General features: G+C 39.5%; 1 protein-coding gene across 1 annotated transcript; it reads right to left on the bottom strand.

Annotated features, from left to right (window-relative positions):
• On the bottom strand, positions 1-27,013 carry LOC100556073 (dimethylaniline monooxygenase [N-oxide-forming] 2). Its single transcript, XM_062977802.1, has 9 exons — positions 26,542-27,013; positions 19,652-19,788; positions 18,092-18,280; positions 12,772-12,934; positions 11,759-11,901; positions 10,234-10,433; positions 8,199-8,554; positions 4,219-4,291; positions 1-1,955 (listed from the first exon to the last, which is right to left on the bottom strand). The coding sequence occupies exons 2-9, from the start codon at positions 19,781-19,783 to the stop codon at positions 1,607-1,609; spliced, it is 1,605 nt and encodes a 534-aa protein (XP_062833872.1). The 5' UTR covers positions 19,784-19,788; positions 26,542-27,013; the 3' UTR covers positions 1-1,606.
• Positions 27,014-27,723: the final 710 nt, after the last annotated feature.

The raw sequence follows: 27,723 nt of genomic DNA, 5'->3' as shown, positions 1-27,723 counted from the left end.
TCATCTTAAAAGAAAGCATTTTATTATACAGTGTTCTCTTGTGCTTCTCTCATTTTTTAATGTACAAAATGTATTTGATTACAATTGGTGTGCTATGATTGCCAGTGGAGTACAGGTAGTCCCTGGGTTACAAGCATCCAACTTACAAACAACTCATAGTTAAGAACAAGGATGAGACAACAGGAAGTGAGGGAAATCTACCCCTCAGAAGGGAAATTCACTCAAGGAAGAGGTATGGGGAAAAGGTGTCTCCACTAAAGCTTTCTCTCCAATCCTTGTTTCCACAACAAGCCAGCATGGTCAAAATCCAATTATCACAGGGACAGAAAGTGAGGTGAAACCTTCTGAACAGGGACACAGACAGCAAAATAAACACCAATGGGTATTAACCTTCCCCTATGCTACCCAAAGCTTACACACACACACACACACACACACACACACACACACACATATACACACACACACACACACACACACACACACACACATACATACACATATATACATACATACACACACACGCTCCATGCAGTCATGCCGGCCACATGAACTTGGAGGTGTCTACGGACAATGCCGACTCTTCGGCTTAGAAATGGAGATGAGCACCAACCCCCAGAGTCAGACATGACTGGACTTAACGTCAGGGGAAACCTTTACCTTTACCTATACACACACACACACACACACACACACACACACACACACACACACGGCTGGAGTTACACTTAAAAATGTATCTGTTCCAACTTATAAACAAATTCAGGATAAGAACAAACCTACATAACCTATATTGTTCGTAATGTGTGGATTGCCTGTACCTCTATTCTGTCTTACCTGTGTTGACTTAATTATGTATTCTTGCAATAAAATGTAAAATGAGTACCTTACAAAACAGATACCAAAATACCTACAAATATTCTCTGAGAAATTCTGAAATTTTTGTACCCTGCCTACCCTTTCACTGAGTTTCCTAGATGTTTTTCAATATGAATGTGAATACATGTAATCTAAAACAGCTAGGGGGGGGGGGGGGTAAAGAGAAAGATGAATATTCCTTGAAGTTATGGACAGAATTGCTATGGGCTATGTGGTCTCAGCTACACTTGGCCCTCCACATTTTCAGGGGGTCAGGTAGATTACCCTTCATGAAAGTTTAAAAAAAATCTCAAAGCCCTCCTAGGGGCAATAAGGAGAGATAGGGCACTATCATCACTGCTATGGACCCCAGGGAGTTTCCTCACCACTGCATCATTCTCCTCCCACTCATCCGGCCTCCCTGCCTGCCTCTCCCATGGCCAGGTGTATCTCGAGGCACCAGGCACAGTGGAGAGGAATCTGGAAGTTGAACTTTTTTGGGGGGGATTATAAGTAAATACTTATGTTTTATATACAGACATATATCAGAGTATCTTTGCACACCACCTTTATATTGCACATTTTTTGAGGAAGAAAACATTTTTCATTTCTGAATGCATACGCAAAAGCTTGTAACAATAGAGGTCTGACTGCAGCCATGGAATCAATGATTCCACAGATAAACTGATTATTGTAGGAGGAGCCATGCATAACTTTTGCAATCTAAATTCAAACCATAATTCTTGTATTAGTTGGTGGAGATCAGGAATAGAGCAGCCAAGACAACAATGATACCACTGATTTTAAGTAGGAAAAACTGTTTATAGCTTGGAGAGTTGCCCACAACTCGGGTTTTAGTAGGTTTGATGACCCGTTCCTTCTGGGTGAATATGGCATCCCTGGCTCCTGCCCATTTCCCAGGTCCCATAAGTCGAAACTGGAATGGGCTACAGGGCCCAAAGAAGATCATCATGGCCAGCTTGGGATCCCGCAGTAACAATGAGAACAGATTTGGCTTTGATTCTAATTCAACAGCAAGCTCATCCAGGTACTCAATGAAATCTGTTTGGATCGATTGATTGCGGCTGGTGCCAAACCTTTAGAAATGGAGAAAATAAAGATAAAAGTTGCAACTTTATCTGAGGGAGTGGAGTCAGTACATAGTGCTCCTTTAGCTTAACAATGTAATGAAAATAGCCCGGGGTGGAGTAGAGGTTCGAGTGCTGGGCTATAACTCTGGGAGATCAGGGTTTGAATGCCTGCTTATTCATGGAACTCTATGCAGTGACCTGTTAACATACTCTCTCAGCTTCAGAGGAAGGCAATGACAACTCCCCTGTAAGAAAAGCCTTGGATACATTCACTTTTGTGTTGCTATCAACTGGAAATGACTTGAAGGCACACCACTGTCACTACAATTTAGTAAAACAGCTAATCACGTTTACTCTGAGAACAAGCTTAAAATTTTAAGACACATACTGTACAGCAGGGCTAATAAAAATGTGACAGAGCTTTGAAGGTACTTTTGCTGAATGTAGTAAACCTCTTGACTATGTTATTTTTGGTTTTTTTGTTTTAAAAATTAAGATCAGAAGTTTTTAATAATCACACAAATCTTGCTGTGGGGTTTTTTTGTTCCACAAAAATGAGGATGGTGTAATAAATGTGGGTTTGGACTATTATAGCATGTGTTAAGCTGATATATGACTTTTTATTGGAGAAATAATATTTTATAGGTTTTAGCAGTAGTAGAAAGACACAAATGGTAATTATGTTTGATCAAGTAATTTTATTTAGTTTCTGTATAAAAATTATTAAGAAGACTGGTGGTCAAATGTATCTTTTTATATTACTTCTATATTATTCTTTACTGTGTTTCATTTTTCTGCATTTCTTTTCTTCTTTCAGTTAGTTTCTTTGTATATTTTTAATGCATTTGGAAATATAATATTAAAGAACAATAGAACATTAAAGAACACATGAGCCAGCAAGCTCCAAGTTCACACAAACAGCCTTTCCCCAACAGCCACAAAAACTTTCTCCAAAGGCTGTCAAAGGTTGAGGATATTTAACCCAAAAGACAGAAGTTTTTTGCAATTGGAAATATTGTGGTAGGGTTCAAGGAAGACATGCCATGATGGTCACTCTCTTTCTAGAGGGGTTTAAGATTATCATAACATATCTTCCAAAATACATGTATAGCTTTCTTTTAAAAGCAGATAAGAGATGTGCTTCTGGCAGGCATTCTGTTCGAGACAGAGTAATTCCTCCAGGGCCAGATGTATTACATTCAAGTGTATTAAAAGAACTGAAAGAAATAATTTCAGAACCTCTCTGGCAATCATTTTTGACAATTCCTGCCAAACACAAGATGTTCCAGCAGATTGGAGGAAGGCAAATGTCTCCATTTTCAAAAAGGGTGACAAAAGAGGACCCAAACAATTACGGTAAATATTTTAATATTGAGGAGGCACAAGCTTGTTTTCCCCTTCTCTAGAGAATAAGAGCCCCATCTATTCTGATCAGTTTCAAACTGGTTTTGAAGAATGTGGTTTTGCTATGCAGATGATTGCATAGGAAATCTTGGAACCAGCTTGAAACACAGATGGTAATTACACAGAGCACTGATGCACATTAAGAGGTTTCTTTCATGTACTTTTGTAGAAATGTGTTGCCTGACGACTGCGATTTGAATCTGGCTTCAAACTGCAACAAAAAGCCGGTGTATTGGGACCTGGACATGCAGCAATGCATTCAAATTGTAGGAAAAGAGATTCCACCTAACTATTAGGAGTGGAATATGCTATCTCGGACTGTGGTGAAGTCTCCTTTACTGGAGGTTTTTAAACAGAGGTTGAATGGCCTTATGTCAGGAGCCCAAAGATTATGTGTTTCTACATGTCAGAGGGTTGGACTAGATGACCCTTGTGGTCAATTCCAAATGTATGATTTTATGATTGTGGTAGACTGCCGCAATCTCTTCCCTCTCATTTGTCTCCTACCAAATTTTCATCCATATATTCTCAGCCTGGCTTCCAGGATTGAATTTAGAGCCATCTGTTGGGAGTGCTTTAATTGTGTGTTCCTGCATAGCGGGGTGGGGTGGGGGGGGGGGGGTTGGACTGTATGATGACTGTATCAATCTGTATGTGATCTCTTTCAATCCTGTGATTCTATTTTTAAGATTAGAAAACGAGGACAAAATTAGTAAATCCTCAGACCACTTTGTAAAAAGTTTAAGTAGCTCTCAAAGTCTTTTGTTCACCAGATATAAGTTTTTAATTTTATATCCATGTTTTTTGAAAATCTGATATGGGGTGTCAAACAGGATTACACTAAAGCAAAAAATATCTCTCTTACCGTTGTATTCTTCTCTCATTTCTTTGGTTGGTGTCAGCCACCATGGTGCTTACTGAAGGCAAAGAACTCAGTCCTAAGAAAAAGAAAGAAAAGAAAAAGAAAAGTTGGGAATTCAAACATTAAGCTATCTCACCACATTGCCTTATTCATTCCCTTCTCAAATTCACAGAAGGTGCTTCACTTCAGGTGTGATGAATTCTCCTATCCTCGGTATAATCATTTTGTATATTCAGCAGGATTTTCTGACAGCGTATAGAATTTTCAGGTAAACCAAAAGACTGTAATGGAGTGGAAGAAGCAAAAGGAGGAAGTAATTGGAGCCAAAGTGTGGGTTAGGTGGTTTGCCTAAAGATTCCCAGCCCTCGTGTTATGTGCCTTCCCTTTCCACTCTTTTTGACTATTTGCTTTACATTTTTGCTTCATCATGTGGTCACTATAAACATATACATTAAGAGTTCACCAAGACAAAAGATCTCATGCTATTTCTGGCTTGATGCACACTGCAACACAAATTAGGGGTGTATGTTTTGTGGACACTCTGCCCTCAAGCAGGCTTCAAACTGCATTATGCTACTATAAGTTCTCACTCGTGGCAGGGTATGATTGTCATCCAAAAGTAGTCTTCATGGTGGGTCTATAGGTGACTTTGAAGATCTATTCTGGATCCATATGGTCTTTCATAATGAGGACATAGATTTTCAGATAGAAGGCAGTCCCAACAAGGGTTGGCTTGATACACCTTCCTCTTAGCATGTTTTTCTTTTCACCCTGTATTCATGCCTCCTCAAAATTCATAGCACTATTGGTAAAAGCTGAAGTCCAGTTACAATGCTCAAGTGCCAGATCTTCCCAGTTCTCAGTGTTTAGACCACATTTTTTAAGGTTAGTGTTATCTCCATTTTTAAATCTCTATTGTTGTCCACCAACATTCTGTTTTCTATTCTTGAATTGAGAATAAAATAATTTTATTTAATAAAATTTAGGAGATGGTAATTGGGCATTCAGACAATTACATGGCCAGTCCAGTGAAGCTGATGGCGGAGGATCATCACTTCAATGCTGATAGTCTGCTTCTTCCAGAACGCTGGGGTTTGTCTGCCTGTCTTCTTGAGATTGACAGGATTTTTCAAAAACAATGCTGATGGGATTTTTCCAAACGTCAAGAGTGACGTTTGTAGATGGTCCATGTTTCACAGGCATACAATAAAGTTGGAAGGACAATAGCTTTATAAACAAGCATCTTGGTATTCCTGCAAATGTTCTGATCCTCAAACACTCTGTTTCATTTGAAAAAAATGCTGGACTCGTAGAGCTCAAATGGTATTGTATTTCAGCATTCATGTCGACCTTTGGTGGGGGGGGGGGGGTATGAGGAAAGTGCCCAGATTTCTCTCCATTATCTACTTAATTTTCTACTTAAGTCTGCAAACAATGGATGGTGAAGGAGCTCATGCAGTCACTTGCAACAACTCTGGAGTCTCTATGCTCTTGCTCAAGGATGTGGATAGCTATACTTGCAGCTAGTGTAAGTTAATGGCCCTCTTAGAAGAGAAGGTCCAGCACCTTGAGACCCAGGAATCCACATTACAATGTACTGTATTATGAATGAAGTTGCCTTGGATTCAGCAGAACAGACTACCTATACTGGAGAATCACAAATGAAAATAACATAGGGGGTCCCTTTTAGTAGGAATTCAGTCCCCACACACAGGAGATATACTTTTCTATGTGTGACTTTACTGTAAAAAAAGAGCATGTTGTCTTGCAGGAAAGTCACGTATAGTAGAAGGACCAGGAATCATTCTGTACATCTGGAAGTACAGAATCAATTGGAAGTTCTCTCTAGAAAGGAAAAGAAAGATAATTGAAGTAAATATTTGGCTTCCCAAATCGTACCACGAGGAACAATTTGGCTCCTCGGACCATGGGCTGTGGTTTAATTAAGTTGGGCTTCTGGCAAGGGATGGCTTGCATGTCACAAAGGTTGGCAGAAACATTTTTGCTAAGAGTCTCACAAACCTGATTAGGAGGGCTTTAAACTGAGTTATGTGAGGCAGGAAAACAGCATTCAGGTATGCAAGTGTTTATCAGGAGAGAATACTCCAACCAGTATAGAGAAAACTGAGCAGAAAGTACAAGAACTCAACAAACAGAAGAGATAAAAACTTAAAGAAGTGCCTAGAGGGGATGACCCTTGACCTTCGTGAATGTACAGAACTACACATAGCTTGGGAAATAAACAAGGTGAACCTGAAGTTAATACACAAAGTAAATGTAATATAACTGGCATAACTGCTGGAACTAGTCTCACAATTGGAATGTAGTAATAAGTTTATAACCTATTTCTCAAAAACAGACCGAACAAGAAAGGAGGGGGAATAATATCAAGGATATTTACCCTTTGAGGAGATTCATGATATAAACTCTTCAAGCCAGGTAAAAATTAAGATGGGAAGAAACAGGGATGGCATTGTGGAGATCTACTTCAGACCTCAAAGCCAGACTGAGGACCTAGATGATTTCTTACTAGAATAGATGGCTACAGATTCATAAAGGTGAGATGCAATAGTAATGGCAAACTTTAAATACTGTATCCTGATACTTATTGGAAGACAACTGTGGCAAAAATATCAGGTCTAACAAATTCCTTACTTGTCTTGCTGACAATTTCATAGTCCAGAAGATTGAAGAAACGACAAGGGGATTACACATTTTAAATCTACAGGGAGCACACAGCTCCACTGGCTGCCAACACGTTTCCAAGCACAATTCAAAGTGCTGATTTTGACCTACAACGCCTTATATGGTTCCTGTCCAGGTTATCTGAAGGACCACATCACTTTCTATGAACCTGGGAGACATCTACGATCTACTGGGGAGGGCCTTCACTCGGTCCCACCACCCATTCAAGCATGCTTGGTGGGAACACGGGAGTGGGCCTTTTCAGTGGCTGTTCCCATGCTGTGGAACTTCCTCCCAAGAGAGACCAGAATGGCCCCATCCATGCTGGCCTTCTGCCAACAGGCTTTTGGGGAAGGATAAGGGGAGGAGAATGGAGTTAAAATTGCTGTAAGAAACATTAAGAACTTTAGATATGCAGATGATAATACTTCGATGGCTGAAAGTGAGGAGAAGGCTGAGGAGCTTTATAACAAAGGTGAAAGAAGAAAGTGCAAAAGCTGGGTTGCAGATAAACATTTAAAAAACCAAGATAATGGCAACCAGACTGATTGATAACTGGCAAATAGAGGGAGAAAATGTGGAGGCAGTGACAGACTTTGTATTTCTAGGCACAAAGATTGTTGCTGACACAGACTGCAGCCAGGAAATCAGAAGACATTTCCTTCTTGGGAGGAGAGCAATGAACAATCTCGATAAAATAGTGAAGAGTAGAGACATCACACTGGCAACGAAGGTCCGCATAGTTAAAGCAATGGTATTCCCCATAGTAACCTATGGATGCGGGAGGTGGACCATAAAGAAGGCTGAGCAAAGGAAGATAGATGCTTTTGAGCTTTGGTGCTGGAGGAAAATTCTAAGAGTGCCTTGGACCGCAAGAAGTCCAACCAGTCCATCCTCCAGGAAATAATGCCCGGCTGCTCACGGGAGGGAAGGATATTAGAGGCAAAGATGAAGTACTTTGGCCACATAATGAGAAGACAGAAAAGCGTGGAGGTCAGCATAGGATGGAAATGACTTGAAGGAACACAACAGCAACAATAGCTTAAACAAACAAGCAATATGAAAACGGTATATAGTTCTCTATTTAAAATTGTAGCTAAGTTTGAACACACATAATTGAAACAGTATATTGCTTTCCTGCTTACTCCTTCTACCTCCATTTCAATCCTCCTCCTCTCATTTCTTGTACAGTATGTCTAATTTTAGATTATAAAATATCTAGGTAGGTTTTGCTTTCTCATTATCCGTGAAGTGACATGCCACATTAAATGAATTTTCAATCTCTGCCATAATCTCACCTTTAAAGACTCTGGTAGCCCAGCGGGCTTGCAGTTCTGAAGTGGGCATGATTGACCCAAGGGGTTGGATGAGACCAATAATTGCGAATGTTGGCTTCTCCAGATGAATAGGAAAAATATGCTTATACAATGGGATACGATTGTCAGTCACCTCAATCACTGACTTATCCACAAAAGGGAATGCAACATTGTATCCAGTTGCAAAAATGACAATATCCACATTCTCCTCTATACTCCCATCTTCGAAAATGGCAGAGGTTTCGGTAAATTCCTTGATAGAAGGCTTCACTGTCACAGCTCCGCACAGGATACGGCTTGGAAGATCATCATTGAACACTGGTTCTTTCAGCAGTGACCTAGAAGGGGAGGGGAAACAGTGGAGATACTTGCATTAATTATAGGTTGGAAGGAGCAATATTTTGTTGTTATTATTGTTATCAATAATACATGTGGCAGCTTCACCTACCCAAAGCTGAAGAGGTGGATGCATCATTATACCTGTGACAGCAACAGCAGCAACACACTGCCATGCCTGGAAGAAAGTGGTGGAAGACTCATGTCCACACCAATTTGCAGGCATTAAGGAAATAGAGTATTCTACTTTATATTGCCCTTCTAATTCTGTCATCTGACTTTTGCACTTTATTCATCAGCTCGGTCCTTGCAACCGATTGCACCACCCTGACCACCTAGGCCTAGTAAATGTTCACTATATCAGGCTACTAGTTGTTTGTTTGCTGGCTGTTTTATATTGTACTGTGATGCTGTTTGTTTTATATTGTTTTATTATGTTAGTTTATGAACTTTATTGTGCTATTTTAAACTATGTTAATTGGACTTGTCCCCATGTAAGCTGCCCCGAGTCCCTTTGGGGAGATGGAGGCGGGATACAAAAATAAAGTTTATTATTATTATTATTATTATTATTATTATTATTATTATTATTATTATTATTATTAGGATGGGGTTGGTGGCATATCACAATTACAATTCTAGGCTACATCAATAGGAATATAGAGTCTAGATGGAGGGAAGTCATAGCCCCATTCTGTTTGGACAGACCTCACCTGGAATACTGTGTCCAGTTCTGGGCACTACAACTCAAGAAGGATATTAAGCTGGTAAATAGCTGACCAAAATGATCAAAAATTTGAAAATCTAGTCCTATGAGGGATGGCTTAGGGAGCTGAGAATGTTTTGCTTGGAGAAAAGAAGGCTAAGAGGGGACATGAAAGCCATTTTTAAATACTTGAAAGGATGTCACAATGAGAAGGGGGCAGGCTTGTTTTCTGCTGCTCCAGAGACTAGGACATGGAGCAATGGATTCAAATTGCAGGAAAAGAGATTCATTAGGAAGAACTTCCTGATGGTACAAGCTGTGGAATATGTTGTGTCAGAGTGTGGCGGAGTCCCTTTCTCTGGAAGTTCTCAAGCAGAGCCTGGATGGCCATCCGTGGGGAATGCTTCTACTAGGTTTTTTTCTGCAGGGCAGAAGATTGGACTGGATGGCCCTTGTGGTCTCCTCCAACTCTATGATTCTATGGTATCCTCTTTTTCTTTAGTGTGGCTGATATTACTACAACAGGCCGGGCTGTGGCACAGGCTGGTTAGCAGCCAGCTGCAACAAATCACTTTGATCAAGTGGTCATGAGTTTGAGGCCAGCCCGTGCCTGCGTCTATCTCTGTCTCTGTTCTATGTTATGGCATTGAATGTTTGCCTTATATGTGTGCAATGTGATGCGCCCTGAGTCCCCTTCGGGGTGAGAAGGGCGGAATATAAATACTGCAAATAAATAAATAAATCTTCCCCATCTTGCTTTTTTTTTTTTGGCTAGTTGGCAAGACTGTCTTGCCCTTCTCAACCCATTCCTGCATTAGGGAGGGGGCACTAAATTATATTAGATGGCGGACTGAAGATTAAATGTTGAACTTCAAAAATATTCATTAGATTAACCTTGTTATGTCTTGTAATTGTTACTACCAGCCAACACAGGATAAAGTAAGCTTCACCAGAGGTAAATAAATGCCTATATACCTGTTTTTTGGCACTAGGCCATAGTTTTCATGGTTAAACCACTGGTTCATCTTTTTTTCTATCATCCATTGCAAAAGGAACCAAGGGAGTGAATTCTGAATCATATTCTTGAAGCGGGTGTGAAAGATGGTGTCCCAGGGATAGCCATTGTCATCCACTCGGCTCATCACCCAGGAGCCATTTCTGGTACTGATGAAGACCTGCAGGGCAACAAGAAAATTTGTAAAGAAAGAATTGTCACCCTTCAAATCAATAGCTTGTATCTATTTTACCCATACTGTACATCATATAGTCTCTTTGTTTGCAGAAGTCAGTTTAAACACTTGTGAAACTCAAGAACAAGAATTCTGGGATTATTTTGAAAATAGCTAACCTCATTTTTTCTTCACAACAGGGAAACTTTTGCATCCCATTGTGAAACTTTTGATTCTAGTGAAGACAATAATAGTTATCTATCTCATTAAATTCTGAAAATATTTGAGCTTTGTGATGGCAACAGTACTAAGTTTTCAAAAAACAGTCTAGAGTGAACCAAAGAAAATCTAGGTTTGACTTTGACCAAGTCAAATGTATGTATTAAATTATTTTATAATTTGTTAGCTTCATAAAACAATTTGCTCTGGAAACATCATAATCAGAGTGTGTTACAGATAAATATAATTAGGATCTGATAACTGAAATTAAGAATCTTGGCTACCAATTTTGTTTTCTTTATTGGTGAAATTGCTTCCATTTTTGAAGGTTCTACTATTATTTTAGAAACAATATGGCTAGCAAAGCTTTGCAAAACCAAGGGTGCACCTAGACTGTAGAATTAATGCTGTTTTACTCTGCTTTTAACTGCCATGACACAGTCCTATGGAATTCTATAGAGTTGTAGTTTGGTAAGATAACAGCACTTTTTGGCAAAGAAGGCGAAGAACTTAATAAAATTACAGCTCCCCAGATTCTATAACATTGAGCTATGTCAATTCAGGTGGTGTCAAACAGCATTAATTCAGTCTAGATCAAGCATCCTCAAACCGGCTCTCCAGGTGTTTGGACCTCCAAAACCCAGAATTCCTGACAACTGAACAAACTGGTTAGGACTTCTGGGACTTGGAGGCCCAAAAAGCTGGAGAGCCAGGATTTGAGGACGTGTGCTCTAGATGCATTCTTGGAGACATCTCTAGATTAAACAAAAACTCAGCCTTTTTGCATTCATATGGTGATGCAGTGGAATCCAGTGTTAGGGAAACAGCACTTTGAAATATGTTGAATGTATAACTATGTCTCCACAAAATGATGTGAAGTGGATTTTACTCATTCTGTACTATCATTTAATTTGTAATTGCTAATCTGTGAAAGATGGGCACATAAACCAGTTTGTGTTTCATCCCAGTTTATGCCTCATCCATGTTCTACCATTTTCAGAGCATAAGGGTCCACTTATTTACTTTATTCTGTAACCAGTAGCTGGTACACAATTTCTTCTCAATTTCATTTTTATTTCACTTTCAAACACAAACAGAACACCTATTTTTACCTTCTTTGCTTTCCTACAGATCTCTGCAGCAATGTCAGCCGCTGAATTCCCCATTCCAATTATCAAAACCGTCTTTCCCATAAATCCATCTGGATCCTTATAATTTTGGCTATGGAAATAGTTCCCCTTGAACTTTTCAAAACCTGCAGTGAAGAATATCAAGTTGTAATGAGACAGTGTGGGAACAAATGTCAGATTCTTGATTTGGATTTTGAGCCATTCAAGTTTTAAAATCATGTCCAGAGCATACTTGGCTTGGCTTAACTATAGAAAAAGGAAGCCATTCACACAATTGAAACAACACAATTTGTGTTGTTTCACAGAAAAACAACACAAATTCAAGCCTCTTAATTATACTTTTAAAGTGAAAGCTGAGCAATCTGGGGAAAACAGATTTATAACTGAGTATTTAAAAAATTCAAAATTCCAGATAAGTGATGTTCAACCTTTAATTATTTTGTTAAACTATAGACAAGGAGTGGGGAAGACATCTCTAAGGAAATGAGAACCAGAACAGGTATCCAAGAAAAGCATTATCTTATTTTAAAGATATTTTGCTCATTAGCCATCTCCCACATATCTTGCATGCTGTATCTGTCCAGCAGAGGTTTTATACATTAAATGTCCAAGAGCTCACTGACACGTAATTTATTTTCAGCTTTCACATCTATTGCTTATTTTCTCTTTCCAAGTGCATCTGTACCACCAGGAAACAGGGAATTATCAAAAGGCTATCATAGGGATTATGTCATGTGAAATACTGCTTAATTGTGTATATATTCCATCCCCAGAAGGATAAGCAGGCAATTGTTCTCTCCCTCCATCCTGGGAAAGGCCTCTTGGGAGTCTGTTGTTCTCATTTGCTCCTACAACTGGGCCAATCAGACCACACCCCTAGTTCTGGACCCTATGGATCCACTCAGGCTGTGGGTTTTCTAAACCTTTGAAGAAACAATCAAAATACTTTCAGTTTTTCCACAATCTTGTTGTATATCTTCACAGGAAAACCATACCAGGAAAATCCTTCAGCGGGATATATGCTTCATTCTGGTGACCTGTGCAGACCATGACAGCATCAAAGATGAAGAATTCCTGTTTCCCATCTTTCTCTGTAACCACAGCCCATTGACCGCTGATTGAGTAATCCTGGCTTTTTTCTATCCTGAGGACTGTGGTCTGTGGCAAAGCAAGATAAAGACACTGTTACCAATCATGTACTATGAAGGCTACTAGAGAAATGACAATGCACCATAATTAACTGGTTCTTCCATAGGAAGAAAAAAAAGAGATGGAAGAATAAATGGAAACATACAGGAAGATGGTATCAACTGGACTTCACACAAAACTTTTGTTTATAGCAAAGCAGTTGCAAGGAAAACAAACCCCAAAAAATTATAATACAAGGCAAGTTACAATTTGCAATAGTCAACCAAAGGGATACTTGATCTTTTTGTGATACTGCTAAGATGGTTACCCTATATGTATTTTTCTTAATGTTGTTCCTATATGTAACTGTACATTGGACTCTTGGTATCTATTGGTGTTGGGTAGAGGACCCAGTGGATATCAAAGTCTGTATATGCTCAAGTCCCATTACATACTTACTTACTTAGGCAATCCCTCGTAGCTCGAGGATGATGGTCCTCCAGGTGTAGTGTCTTGGCGGTGGATGTGTAGGTGGTTGTGGAGACCTATTCTTCCCCAGTGAAGACATCAATTTCCAGACAGAAGGTGGTCCTAGTCAGGGCTGGCTTGATGCGCCTTCCTCTTGGCACGTTTCTCCCTTAAGCCCTCCATTTGTGCCTCTTTGAATTCTTCCCAGTTCTCGGTGTTTTTAAGGTTGGCTTTGAGCCCATCTTTAAATCTCTTTTCATGTCCACCAACATTACATTTCCCATTCTTGAGTTGGGAGCATAGTAACTGCTTTGGGAAACGGTGATCAGGCACTTGGACATGGCCAGTCCAGTGGAGTTGATGGCTAAGGAGCATCACTTCAATGTTGGTGGTCTTTGCTTCTTCCAGCACGCTGACATTTGTTTGCCTGTCTTCCCAAGAGATTTGCAGGATTTTTCGTAGGCAACGCTGGTGGGATCTTGCCAGGAGTTGAGTGTGACATCTGTAGACCGTCCATGTTTCACAGGCGTATAGCAGGGTTGGGAGGACAATAGCTTTATAAACATGCACTTTGGTGTCCCTATACTTTATCCCATTACATTATGATGTCCTTTATACAAAATGGCAAAATCAAGATTTGGTTTTTGGGAATCTGTTTTGAAAATTTTAAAGACATAAATGTTAAACAGAATCCATAGAAAGAGTGTTAACTGAATATATTATATAAATTATATATATTATTATATTGTGTTATATAATTTTGGTTGACTATTTTCTGGAAAATGATCGCTCCTTTAAGGATGGCACTTTTGGGTGCTTGATAAACATTTCCTCGGCATGAAAAGGCCTTGCTAAAAAAAGAATAGATTGGAGACTAAATTTCGACATGTTAGTCCCCTGTGGTCTAAGTGTGGACTTACAATAAAGCCATCTAATTTAAACCTCAAATTCAGTTTATTCCAACTTTTCACTTTGCTGTAGACTTGGCATGATGAGAATGTCCCTGGTACACTATTGAAAAAAATGAAATAATATAATGCTTTGTTTCCTAGTTCTCAAATTACCAGTTGCCAGGCATAAGCTTTGGAGGCACTATGTTTGGAATCCCTGATGTGGTTTATTTGAGTTAATACACATTTTTAAACTATGATGTTTTGCATACATATTTTTTCAAATATTTTTATTTAAAGTAATTTATTTTATTTAAAGTAAAATAAAATTCATACTAGAAGCGGAAGGGTGAGGGAAATAGAGAAGAAATAAGAAAAATTGGGGATAATAGATTTGTTATTGGTTAGTTGCATCTTTACAAATATCTAATATGTCACAAAAGAGATCAAAGGGGGTGGGGGTTATTGGGGTATGGGGAGTTCTTTTATAAAATTATCATTATTACAACTAAGCCTTCATCTCTATTTCTTTAACACATATTTCATAAAATATTGAAGATTCTAACTATTTTAATTTTAAGTCTATTGATTGTATCTTCTTCTGTCTTCTCATCTTATCTCATGATCTTCATCTCTTCTTTTCCAGTTCTTCTTCAATGGAAATTGATCTTAATTTTTCATGGCAGATTGTTTCACTTACCATAATTCTTTTCTTAAATTATTATTATTTTCTATGAAAAAAATCTACAATTTTCATTTAAACTGTTAATAGGGTAGTATTTGTATAATTTTATCATTATCATGCTTCCTCCCTTTTTGTATTACATCAGATGTATATACTTCTGTATAACCAATCAATTTTTAATGTAGTCCCATCCCAATCCTATTAGTTAAGTTTCACAAAATTTCTTAAAATGTGGATGGATGTTTAGTACAAAATACAAGTGTGATATATATATGCATGCAATATTAATAGTGATAATATTTTCCATCCACTACTCTTGGGTTCTCATTTCCTGATTTTTATATAATTTATTTGATTAAAACCCAAATTTCCATGCCATGAATCTTGGAGCCCAAGATTTTTGAAATTTGGCCATTTCAGAAACTCTTCTGATCTAACTGAAATCACTCAGTATTACAATATTTTTATAGTCCATTTTTAAAGACTTTCCCAGATAGCTCCTGAAGACCAGGCTTCTTGAACTTTTCTTTCTCGAGGTTTTGTTCCCATTAGCCCGTTCAAAATTTGCCTCCAGCACCTGACTCAGTTCTTTCCCCAACTCTGGTTCATGTTTCTCATGTTCTACAATTTCAATCTACATCTTTCTCAGATTTTAGACATTTTCATAGACACCTCTCCATCTGAGTGAGGACCTTAGTAGGTGAACTGGTTGGTTTTTTGGCTATATGTTTTCTTGTAGATTTTTTATTGGAGATCATGCATCTTCGGTTCCTCTCCAGTTTATTTCTCCTGTATTAAACTTTCAAATTTGTAATCCAGCATATCTATAAAGCTTGATATATCTTGTAATTTATCCAGTTTGCTGTTTGTTGTTTCAAAAGCATTGTTCAAAATTTCAGATTGTCTAAATTTTTCCCAATCTTCACCATTACCATCTGCTTTTTCTTCTGAATCTATGTATAAAGTAATCCTTTTAAAAAAAAAATTATTGAGGAAATTTTCAAGTGCAAAGAGTAAAAAGCTTCACTCTTGGCGAAGCTGGGGTGGGAGGGGGAGGGCAGGGGGAGGGGTAGGTGGGGGCGGAGGCAAGAAAGGTGAGAAGGAGAAACACAAAAACAAAAATTGCTTCCTTTCTTCTTCATAGTGGTGGGCAGTTATCTGTGTGTCTCATGTCATTGGTTATTCTTCTATGGTCTTATTTAATTTGTTCTTCACTTTTTAAATTAAGATCTTCAGCTTATTTTCTTTCATCCAGTCAGTGCTGTTTCTGATCTTACCCTGTGGTCTCATTATCAAGGAAGTCAGCTGATCCATATTCATAATGTCCATCATCTTCTCAATCCAATCATCCTTAGTGGGAATTTGTTTCTGTTTCCAGACCCTGGCAAATGTAATTCTTGCTGCAGTTGTTATATATGTAAAGATTTTGTCTTTATTCAAATTCCAATCTGTGTTTGTTATTCCTAGCAAGAAACATTCTGGTTTTAGAGGGATTTTTGTCATCAGTATTTTTTCGCTTAATTCGTGTATTTCTTTTCACTAATATTTGGCTTTCTCACATGACCACCATAAGTCATCCTTTTATTTATCTTGTCCTTCTCTTGGCAGAATCTATAGTCCTTTAAAACACTGTATATATATATTCTATTGCTGGCTGTTGAAAAACAGATTTTTCCAATTCCTTGGGGAGTGGTAGTTCTGATTAGACTAAACAGTTTTTTCAAGGTCAAATTCCCAAGATGCCATAATCCTCTCTTTGGACTGGCAAATTATAAATTTTGTTTTCCTTCCTTCCTTCCATCATGCCTGATCAGTACCTCCCCACCCAACCCCCTCCAATATGTTCTGTAGCTCATGGGGATTCTGTGTGCTAGGTTTGGTCCAGATCCATCGTTGGTGAGGTTCAGAGTGCTCTCTTGATACAGAGAGAACTACCCATCCAGGTGGGTCAGTCCCCCCCCCTCCAAAACCCCTCCAGTATGTTCAGTTGGTCATCAGGATTATGTGTGACAAGTTTGGTCCAGGTCCATTGTTGGTAGCATTTACAATGCTCTCTGGGTGTAGGTTAACTACAACTCCCAAAATTCAAGGTCAGTTTTCCCCAAACCCAATCAGTATTAAAAGTTGGCCATGTTGGGTCTGTATTCCAAGTTTGGTCCAGATCCATTGTTGGTTGCATTCTTTTATTGCAGGTGAACTACAATTTCCAAATCTGTGGGTCACCCCCCCCCCCCCCCCAGTAAACCCACCAGTATTCAAATTTGGCTATGTTGAGTATGTGTGCCAAGTTTGGGGCAAATCCATCATTGCTTGGGTTCAGAGTGCTCTCTGGGTGTAGTGAACTAAAATTTCCAGAATTCAAGGTCAACCCCTCGAACCCCACCATTATTCAAATTTGGCCAAGTAGGTTGTGTGTGCCAAGTTTGGCCCAAATCCATTGTGGGCTGGGTTCAAAGTGGTTTCTTGATGTTGGTGAACTATAACTCCCAGAATCTGGAGTCCAACTGCCCCAAACCTCTCCAGTATGGTCTGTTGGGCACGTTGGGTCTGTGTGCCAAATTTGGTCCAGATTTGTCATTGGTTGGGGTCACAGTGGTCTCTGTATGCAGGATGAACTACAACTCCCATCATGTTGGATCAGTCCTCCCAAACCCCACCACTATTCAAAAATTTTGGAAATCGTACTAATGAAAGCTGGCACTTAAAGAATCCATTTTTTAAAAAAAGCAAAGGTATATAGAGTACCAAATGGTCCTGGAGTTTGCATATACAATGGAGACTTCAGGTTTAAACCATTCTGTGTTCATGCATGTGCTTGACATGACATGCCAACCCCATGGATTTCATAGGATTTTCTTAATTAAGGAGTGCTCAAAGGTAGTTTTGCCAGCCCCCTTTTCTGAACTACCAGACATTAGTTTTGAATGATAATTCCCAGAATCCCATGATATAAGGAGGTTGTGGTCCAAAATGGAAAGCTTCCTAGTTATTGTATAAATAGTCCTTCTAATATAAGCTTATTTTTGTTTTTCGAGTACACTGCTGTTCCCCCCCCCCTTTTTTTTTTTTAACAACAAACCTGAACAGATGGACCACACCTTGCCCATTGGGATTGGAGCAGAACATCATTTTAAATCAACTTACCTTAAGCTTGATGTATTTGAGGAGATCAAAGTGCTTTGCATACAGATGCAAATATTGCAGAAACTTGGAATTATGCAGAAAGTTTGGGAAGTGTTCTGGCATTGGAAAGTCACTGAAGCACGTCATCTCTTTGGAGGTATTGGTGACAACTGAATAATAGATGCTTGCCCGCCCTTCTTCCAGTTTTTCCTAAAGAATGCAAACACATAAAAAGCCTTTGATAACTAAGCCAGAGGTGAGAGTCATATACAGTAGAGTCTCACTAATCCAAGCCTCGCTTATCCAAGCCTCTGGATAATCCAAGCCATTTTTGTAGTCAATGTTTCCAATATATCGTGATATTTTGGTGCTAAATTCATAAATACAGTAATTACAACATAACATTACTGTGTATTGAACTACATTTTCTGTCAAATTTGTTGTATAACATGAAGTTTTGGTGCTTAATTTGTAAAATCATAACCTAATTTGATGTTTAATAGGCTTTTCCTTGATCAGTCCTTATAATCCAAGATATTCGCTTATCCAAGCTTCTGCCGGCCCGTTTAGCTTGGATTAGTGAGACTCTACTGTAGCTCTCTGGATGATGTTGGATTGCAACTTCTCCACCATTACCTATGCTGCATGGGGCTGCTGGAAGTTACGATGCAACACTGTACTGAGGGCCACATGATTTCCAGCTCATGCTAAACACAAAATACTGGGATGATTTATTACACTGGTACCTCAGAATAAACAGAACTAGAATACATTGTCAGTTTTATTAGGGTGTGGCTGCAAGTTTAATATATGGTCAAAGCTGATACTGACTCATGTGCTCACAATGGTAATCTCTTATATAAATCTTATATACTTTCAAGACGTTTATGACTTATGGCTACTCTAAAGAGGAGATTGCCGCTGCCTAATATCTGAGGCCAAAAGAGTTTGATTTGCTAAGATCAACCACTGGCAAAGAGTCAAAGTCCAGTGCTCAAACCACTAAAGCACACTGACCGACTCTCTATTCATACTTGTAATCTTTTTTTTTTTAAACCTCTCTGGGCTCCCTCCCAAAAAATACAAAATGACTTTGATAATTTCTGCTTATAACTCATTTCAAGGCCAATTTGTATGCTAGTGGTAACATGCACATTGCACACCTCTTAAAAAATACTTTCCTGTTATTAATGTCATATCTAGTTTGGCTTCAGTGACCAACTTCACCCAGAAGCAGTTGTGCAATGTGGCCACTAATCATGGTAGTCATAAGGATAAGAGTCATATAGTCATAAGGATAAGAGGCATCATGTGTTTCATTGCCGGTTGCTGGTAATTGATTTCATGTCTTAATTGCAAGCATTTCACATGAGCGTTTGGCCAGCCACTTTGTGACTAGAATGCTGCAGTAGACAGATATTCAGTCTGGTCTTGCATAGATCTTCTTTTATATTCTAATGACATATATACTGGTGGCAAAATGCACTAGAGCATGTTTTGCAGAAGAAAACTCCCATAAAGTCACATTCAAGTAATAAGGGTTTGTTTTTTTTAACCTTAATAATAAGGATTTCTACTTACTGTGAATCTCCAAAGTCCTCCAATGTCATTGCTTTGCTCAAAACAAGTGGGCTCAAGTCCCTCTTCTAGGCAGGCTTTGATGGATGTTAGTCCACTTACACCGGCACCAATAACTGCTATTCTTTTTGCCATGGTTTCTGCAATAGGGAGAAATCAATATAGTCCTTCAAGAGAACATAAGCTTGATCCACTCTCAACTCCAGGGCCCATTTTAAAATCCTGGTTTAATTTAATAAGATTACAAGATTACTTAACTTTACTTAACCACAACTAGTTACCACAACTACTGCACTTTGTCACACTCCACTCTTACTGACTGAACTCTGTAATGAGATTCTTAATTCCCTCTTGTAGAGTCTGCTTAATTGTATCTTACACTTTGTATATTATGTTCAGACTCTAATGTTCTAATGTTTTGATGTTGATGTTTTATGCTGGTTTTTATGTTTATACTATTTTACCTGTTTTGCATTGGTTTAATTATGCTGTATTTTATAGTATGTTGAAACTGGACTTGTCCCCATGTGAGCCGCCCCTAGTCCACTCTGGGGAGATGGGAGCAGGATATAAAAATAAAGTTGTTATTATTATTATTATTATTATTATTATTATTATTATTATTATTATTATCTTTCCTTATTGCAGAATATTATAACACATTAAAATCTCTTGATTTGATGACAATAGTCTGCAAAAGATCTAAGGGTCTTTTGATTCACTATGATAAAATTCCTGTTAAGATTTCATACTATCTTAGGTGGTGGTATGTCAACTCCTGCCTAAACATAAAGTATCAAATAAACACTGAGCTATTAAAATACTGACGGCATTGGATTGTGAGTCAGAACTGGACACATTGAGATATATACTGGCAGGGAATTCCACAGACCTGAAACTCTGAGTCTCCATCCAGTCATTGAACACAATTGGACATAACTAGACAACGTTTGTTTTTGTTTTTTCTTCTGTTGACTCCAACAGCTCTCATGCAAACTTAGCTCCAGACAACAAAAACTCCCTCTTACAGGCTTTGGTTGGCGAGTCTGTGCTCGCTTTGGATAATCTCTCAAACACAAACAAATAGAAACTAAAATCATTAGTAATGACAGACTGCACACTGATAGAGCATATTGGCTACACCATATTACAAACGCAGGTGCCAGTTCTTTTCCTCATATTTAGTCTGGTGGGATGATTACATAACCTACTAGTGTCCCTCAAATTACTGAGGTGCAGCCAAAGGACCCATTGATTTACTTCCCTACAACAGTTTTAACACAAATTACCCCTTGGTTTCTTATCACAGTGAAGAAATTATGGGATAGGCATTAATCCCAGAAAAGTGGGGGTGGGGTGGATGGGTGGGGTAACCAGAACAAACAAGGTGCAAATAAATTTCAAAAACATATAACCATAGATATCACAGGCTGGGATGTGTTTCTGTTTAGGGATCCTATACAGTATCTTAAACTGAACCTTTGAAAGATACAGAATAGCAACAGTTGGAATACACTCGAAGGCTACATCATTACTTTATTTAGAAAAACACATAACACAATTTGTATAAGAAGGGGTCAGCAGGTGTCATTCTGTTGGATTAGATGTGTCAAACTCAAGACCTGTGGGCTAAATCCAACCTGCCATTTCATATTATGTGGTCCTCCAGATGCTGGACTACAACTTCTGTATTCCTCATCATTAGATATCAGGTCTAGAGCTGACGGAAGTGGTGATAGTTTGCAGTTTGTTCTGTTCAGTCACAATATTGGGGTGTGGGTTTAGATACAAGGCTTGTGAAGATGGTGTTTAATTTTAAAATATTCTTTAACCTATCTTGGTGATATGGGGATACCAAGTCACCTTGTCTGTCTCCTGAGAAATCTGTATAAAGACCAAGTAGCCACAGTAAGAACAGATCACGGAACAACAGACTGGTTCAAGATTGGGAAAGTAGTGTGGCAGGGCTGCATATTCTCATCCTCCTATTCAACTTGTACGCAGAACACATCATGCGACATGCAGGGCTTGATGAATCCAAGGCTGGAGTTAAAACTGCTGGAAGAAACATTAACAACCTTAGGTATGCAGATGATACCACGCTGATGGCTGAAAGTGAGGAAGAGCTGAGGAGCCTTATCACCAAGGTGAAAGAAGAAAGTGCAAAAGCTGGGTTGCAGTTAAACATCAAGAAAACCAAGATCATGGCAACTACACCTATTGATAACTGGCAAATAGAAGGAGAAAACGTGGAGGCAGTGTCAGACTTTATATTTCTAGGTGCAAAGATCACTGCAGATGCAGACTGCAATCAGAAGACGTTTACTTCTTGGGAGGAGAGCAATGGCCAACCTTGATAAAATAGTGAAGAGCAGAGACATCACACTGGCAACGAAAGTCCGCATAGTCAAAGCAATGGTATTCCCCATAGTAACCTATGGATGCGAGAGCTGGACCATAAGGAAGGCTGAGCGAAGGAAGATAGACGCTTTTGAACTCTGGTGCTGGAGGAAAATCCTGAGAGTGCCTTGGACCACAAGAAGATCCAACCAGTCCATCCTCCAGGAAATAATGCCCGGCTGCTCACGGGAGGGAAGGATATTAGAGGCAAAGCTGAAGTATTTTGGCCACATCATGAGAAGACAGGAAAGCTTGGAAAAGATCATGATACTGGGGAAAATGGAAGGAAAAGGGAAGAGAGGCCGACCAAGGGCGAGATGGATGGATGATATCCTTGAAGTGACTGGCTTGACCTTGAAGGAACTGGGGGCAGCGACGGTCGACAGGGAGCTCTGGCGTGGACTGGTCCATGAGGTCACGAAGAGTCGGAAACGACTAAGCAACTGAGCAGCAACCTATCCCCAGCCTCAGGGCCACAAGTGTTGTTGGGCTGCATTACCCATTATCCCCAGTCTGCATGGCGGATCACCAAAAGTGATGGGAGTTGTCATTCAATAACATCTGGGGACCCAAACTGGATATAAAACTAAAGAGCATGGACCACTATTTTAAAAAGTATAGCTATCCTCTGTATTGACTTCCAGCCATGAATTCAATGGATCTTTGAAGGCAACCATAAGGTTGATGTGGCCCTTGATGAAAATGAGTGTGACACCCCTGTGTTAGATGTCACTACTGAATATAAAACTACATCTATGTATAGTGGCTACAGAATTTCTTATTTAAAATACTTTTAATAATTTGATTTGACTTCTCAGCATGCATGTAAATATATAAATATATTGAGAAATAGAATAGAATAACTTTATTATCATTGTGCTGTTGCACAAAGAAATTCAATGTCTTTCCCAGCACACACCACAAAACAAAATACTCATCCCTCCACTGCACAGCCCCCCATGCCACACCAATGCGAAACCATGGAGTTCGGTATAATTACAGCTCTAGGATAAAAGCTATCTCTCACTCTGTTTGTCCTTGTCTTTGTCATCCTGTACCGTCTGCCAGATGGCTATAATTTTTTTTTAAAGCCGCATAAGATGAATCCCCAAGAATGCTCTGAGTTGTCTTAAAGCTATGGGATCTATAAAGTTCATCCAAAGAGGGGAGAGGACAACCAATGATTCTCTGTGCAGAAGTGGTGACACTTTGGAGCGCCTTCCTATCTGCCACTGTGCAATTACCAAACCATGCGCAGATGCAGTAGGTTAGGACACTCTCTATAGCACAGTGGTAGAAAGTCACCAGAAGTTTTTCATTTAGTTGTCGGTTCCTTAGAAGTCTCAGGTAGTACAGTCTCTGCTGGGCCCTCTTAACCAACGCTGCCATATGGATATCTCAGGTCAGATCCTCCTTAACAGTGACACCCAGGAACTTAAAACTGGCCACCTGCTCCACTTAGTCTCCATTTATGATCAAAGGCTGCATTTCTGGTCCATTCTTCCTGTAGTCCATTATGATCTCCTTGGGCTTATTGATGTTAAGAACTAGATTATTGTTCCTGCACCACAAGAGCAGCTGACCTACCTCATCCAGATAGGCCAACTCATCCCCTTCAGAGATAAGCCACAACACAGTTGTATCATCTGCAAATTTGATAATGATATTGCTATGGTGGACAGAGGTACAATAATATGTGTACAAAGTGTAAAACAGAGGACTCAATACACAGCCCAGTGTTGAGAGTGAGAGTTGATGAGGTATGGTGACCCAATCTAACCCTCTGGGAATGTCCATAATCCAGGGATAGATTGAATATGACAATCCAAGATTTATAAGTTTAGACACCAGTCTATGCGGGAGAATTGTGTTAAACACAGAATTAAAGTCTGCAAAGTAGTTATTGTGGCAAAAACATGCAGCCCTCCAACAACAGCTGCAGCCATGGAGTGATAGACTCAGCAAAAAATGGACTTTCACTGAACATACCCAAAACAGAGTATCTGGAATGTGGCCTCCAAACTGGAAAAACAATTCAAATTAATGGACAAGCCCTAAAGAAGACTACCCAATTTAAATACCTCAGGTCATTGGTCTCCATAGATGGCAGCATAATGCCAGACGTACAGTCATGAATAAATGCAACGTGGTTGAAATGGCAGCAAATTACTGGCATTCTGTGTGACTCAAAAATGCCTGAACAATTAAGACTAAGATCTACACTACAGTTGTTCGTCCAGCAGCCTTCTACGGGGGCAGAGTGCTGGCCAGCAACAAAGAAACACGAACAAGCCCTTAACATGATGGAAATGAAAATGCTGAGACGGATACTTCGCTTAACACTTCTTGACCATGTGCCAAATGCTGACATCCATCAAAGACTAGGAATAAAGATGTTCAGCAAGAAAATGCAGAAAGCAAGACTACGGTGGTGCGGCCATCTCGTAAGTGGAGAACCAACATAGTAGCACAAACACCACTACATTTGGAGATTGCAGGATGACAACCACTAAGGCAGCCAAAGAAAGATAGATGGACAGCATCAACAAAGACAATGCCAACCCCTCAATTTGGGAAAATAGAAGAAGAAGAAGAAGAAGAAGAAGAAGAAGAAGAAGAAGAAGAGGAGGAGGAGGAGGAGGAGGAGGAGGAGGAGGAGGAGGAGGAGGAGGAGGAGGAGGAGGAGGGGGGAGGAGGAGGAGGGGGAGGAGGAGAAAGAAGAAGAAGAAGAAGAAGAAGAAGAAGAAGAAGAAGAAGAAGGGGAGGAGGAGGAGGAGGAATAGGAAGAAGAAGAAGAAGAAGAAGAAGAAGAAGAAGAAGAAGAAGAAGAAGAAGAAGAAGAGGAGGAGGAGGAGGAGGAGGAGAAGGAGGAGGAGGAGGAGGAATAGGAAGAAGAAGAAGAAGAAGAAGAAGAAGAAGAAGAAGAAGAAGAAGAAGAAGAGAAAGAATAGGAAGAAGAGGAAGAAGAGGAAGAAGAAAACTTTATATCCTACTACCATCTCCCAGAGGGACTCGGGGCGGCTCACAAAACACTCAAGGTGTGACAGAAAATACAAAATACAACAAGTGCAAAACAAAACATAGGCAATAAACAGTCAACACAACATCATAAATTCACAGTACCCCCGGTAAAAACAATAAAATGCAGCTACTGCTGTAAATAAACAGCAGTATTCCATCTCAGAATTGTAAAGTGCTAAAAAAGAGTCAACGGTCCTCATATGTATTATAAGCGAGTCTAAACATGATTGAAGGCTTGTCGGAAAAGCCGAAGTAGTTATTGTGGCAAACACTGATGCAAACATAACCTTTTCTATTTTCTATAAAATAAACCAATTAGCACGGTGAGGTAACAAAAAAAAGAAAGAGCAAAAAGAATGCAAAAACCAGTAAAAGGGACGACCTTTTAAGACCCCTTCCACACAGCTGAATAAAATCCCACATTTTCTGCTTTGAATTGGGTTATATGGCAGTGTGGACTCAGATATCCCAGTTCAAAGCAGATATTGTGGGATATTCTGCCTTGATATTGAGTTATATAGCTGTGTGAAAGGATGTTATATGCCTTCAGCCCTGTACTTTATTGGCTGACAGGGGACTGAATTCCCTTGACTATGGTTCTGACAATGTTATACAGTAGAGTCTCACTTATCCAACATAAACGGGCCGGTAAAATGTTGGATAAGCGAATATGTTGGATAATAAGGAGAGATTAAGGAGAAGCCTATTAAACATCAAATTAGGTTATGATTTTACAAATGAAGCACCAAAACATCATGTTAGACAACAAATTTGGCAGAAAAAGTAGTTCAATACGCAGTAATACTATGTAGTAATTACTGTATTTATGAATTTAGCACCAAAATATCACGATATATTGAAAACATTGACTACAAAAATGCGTTGGATAATCCAGAGGCTTGGATAAGCGAGGCTTGGATAAGTGAGACTTTACTGTATAGGACACATTGCTGCTGCTGCTGCTGCTGCTAAAAGACATTAGGCTGGCATTCAGGGAGCAGCAGCGCTGGGAAGGGGTTTATCTGTCGTTTTCCAGGCTAGTTCTCTCACTGCAGGAGAAAGGCCAAACTTGGACCGCGCTCCTTGCCTCTGAGGGGCACTAAAGACATTGCGTTTGCTATTGAGATGGGAGATAACAGAACAGGCGGGAAGGGCGCGCGGCAGTTCTCCAAGGCGGGAAGGGCGCGCGACGGCTTGACCTACCTTCCTTCTCCCCTGAGGAGCCTCGCGCGTCTGGAAGGCAGCTCACGCCTGCAGCCCAGTCCTAAAAGCTTGCTGACCCAATGTGACGTGCTCCTTTTTTAGCGTGGCATTCCACCCTGCCCTCCAATGTGTGTGTGTGGGTTTTAAAACCCAAATGGGAGAGAGAAACCCACTCAGCATTGCATTCCTCCTCTCCCCCAGACTGAAAGGGGTGAACACAATGGCATTGCATGGATGTTTGTCCTGTAAAAGAAGCTTTCAAAACTCACCAGCTGTGAGGAGAGGATCTTTTGCTACCTTGGAGGAGTCCCAAGCAAGACCTGGCAGCAAAGGAAAGCACCCTATGCATTCAATGTAGCCTTTCCTTCAATTAGAATTGGGTTTTTTCATACCCTCAGCTGCTCCTTAACCTCTTCTGCGCTTTCCCCAAGAACTTTGCTTTGGGTCCCTACTGGAAGTGTAGCCTTTGGAGGCAGCCAATGTTTGTGAGGCACACCTCTTGGAAAAGGTAAGGGAGTTTGATAAATACACAGCCTAGAGTTGCAATGCAGCTTGTCATGCAGTGCAGAAAACAGGGAGCAACTGCTAAATTAGCCCTCAGGATCATTTCGTTGGAAGGAATCTATATATACAGTAGAGTCTCACTTATCCAAGCCTCGCTTATCCAAGTTTCTGGATTATCCAAGCCATTTTTGTAGTCAATGTTTTCAAAATATCGTGATATTTTGGTGCTAAATTTGTAAATACAGTAATTACAACATATCATTACTGCATATTGAACTGCTTTTTTCTGTCAAATTTGTTGTAAAACATGAAGTTTTGGTGCTTAATTTGTAAAATCATAACCTAATTTGATGTCTAATAGGCTTTTCCTTAATCCCTCCTTATTATCCAAGATATCCACTTATCCAAGCTTCTGCCAGCCCGTTTAGCTTGGTTAAGTAAAACTCTACTGTAGTTGGAAGGGATGTAGATAAATAGTAGATATAGATCCTGAGGGACTATCTATCTATCTATATATTGATCCTGAGGAGCAATATAGATAAACAGATAGTTGGGAGATAGATATAATAACATGTTCAATTTTTTCACACACATACAAAGGGGGAAGATGGAAATGTTGGGTAAAAAAAAGTTGGAAGAGATCTATATATAGTTGGAAGGGAGAGAGAGAGATGATGATGATCCTCAGGGGCTGAATGATCCTAAGGGATATACAGTAGAGTCTCACTTATCCAACGTAAATGGGCCGGCAGAATGTTGGATAAGCGAATATGTTGGATAATAAGGAGAGATTAAAGAAAAGCCTATTAAACATTAAATTAGGTTATGATTTTACAAATTAAGCACCAGAACATCATGTTATACAACAAATTTGACAGAAAAAGTAGTTCAATACACAGTAATGCCATGTAGTAATTACTGTATTTACAAATTTGGCACCAAAATAT

This window comes from Anolis carolinensis, chromosome 4 (assembly GCF_035594765.1).
Source record: "Anolis carolinensis isolate JA03-04 chromosome 4, rAnoCar3.1.pri, whole genome shotgun sequence".
NCBI classification, from domain to species: Eukaryota; Metazoa; Chordata; class Lepidosauria; order Squamata; family Dactyloidae; genus Anolis; species Anolis carolinensis.
Note: the sequence above shows the minus strand (reverse complement) of the source record. Positions and strands in the feature narration are given on the sequence as shown.

Bases quoted from the DNA above. Each gene is read 5' to 3' on its own strand.
- LOC100556073 (XM_062977802.1), bottom strand. From the start codon at position 19,783: ATGGCAAAAAGAATAGCAGTTATTGGTGCCGGTGTAAGTGGACTAACA. The intron at 18,281-19,651 runs GTAAGTAGAAAT...TGCATTCTTTAG, and splicing joins GAGGACTTTGGAGATTCACA to GAAAAACTGGAAGAAGGGCG. The intron at 11,902-12,771 runs GTATGGTTTTCC...TCTTCACTGCAG, and splicing joins CCCGCTGAAGGATTTTCCTG to GTTTTGAAAAGTTCAAGGGG.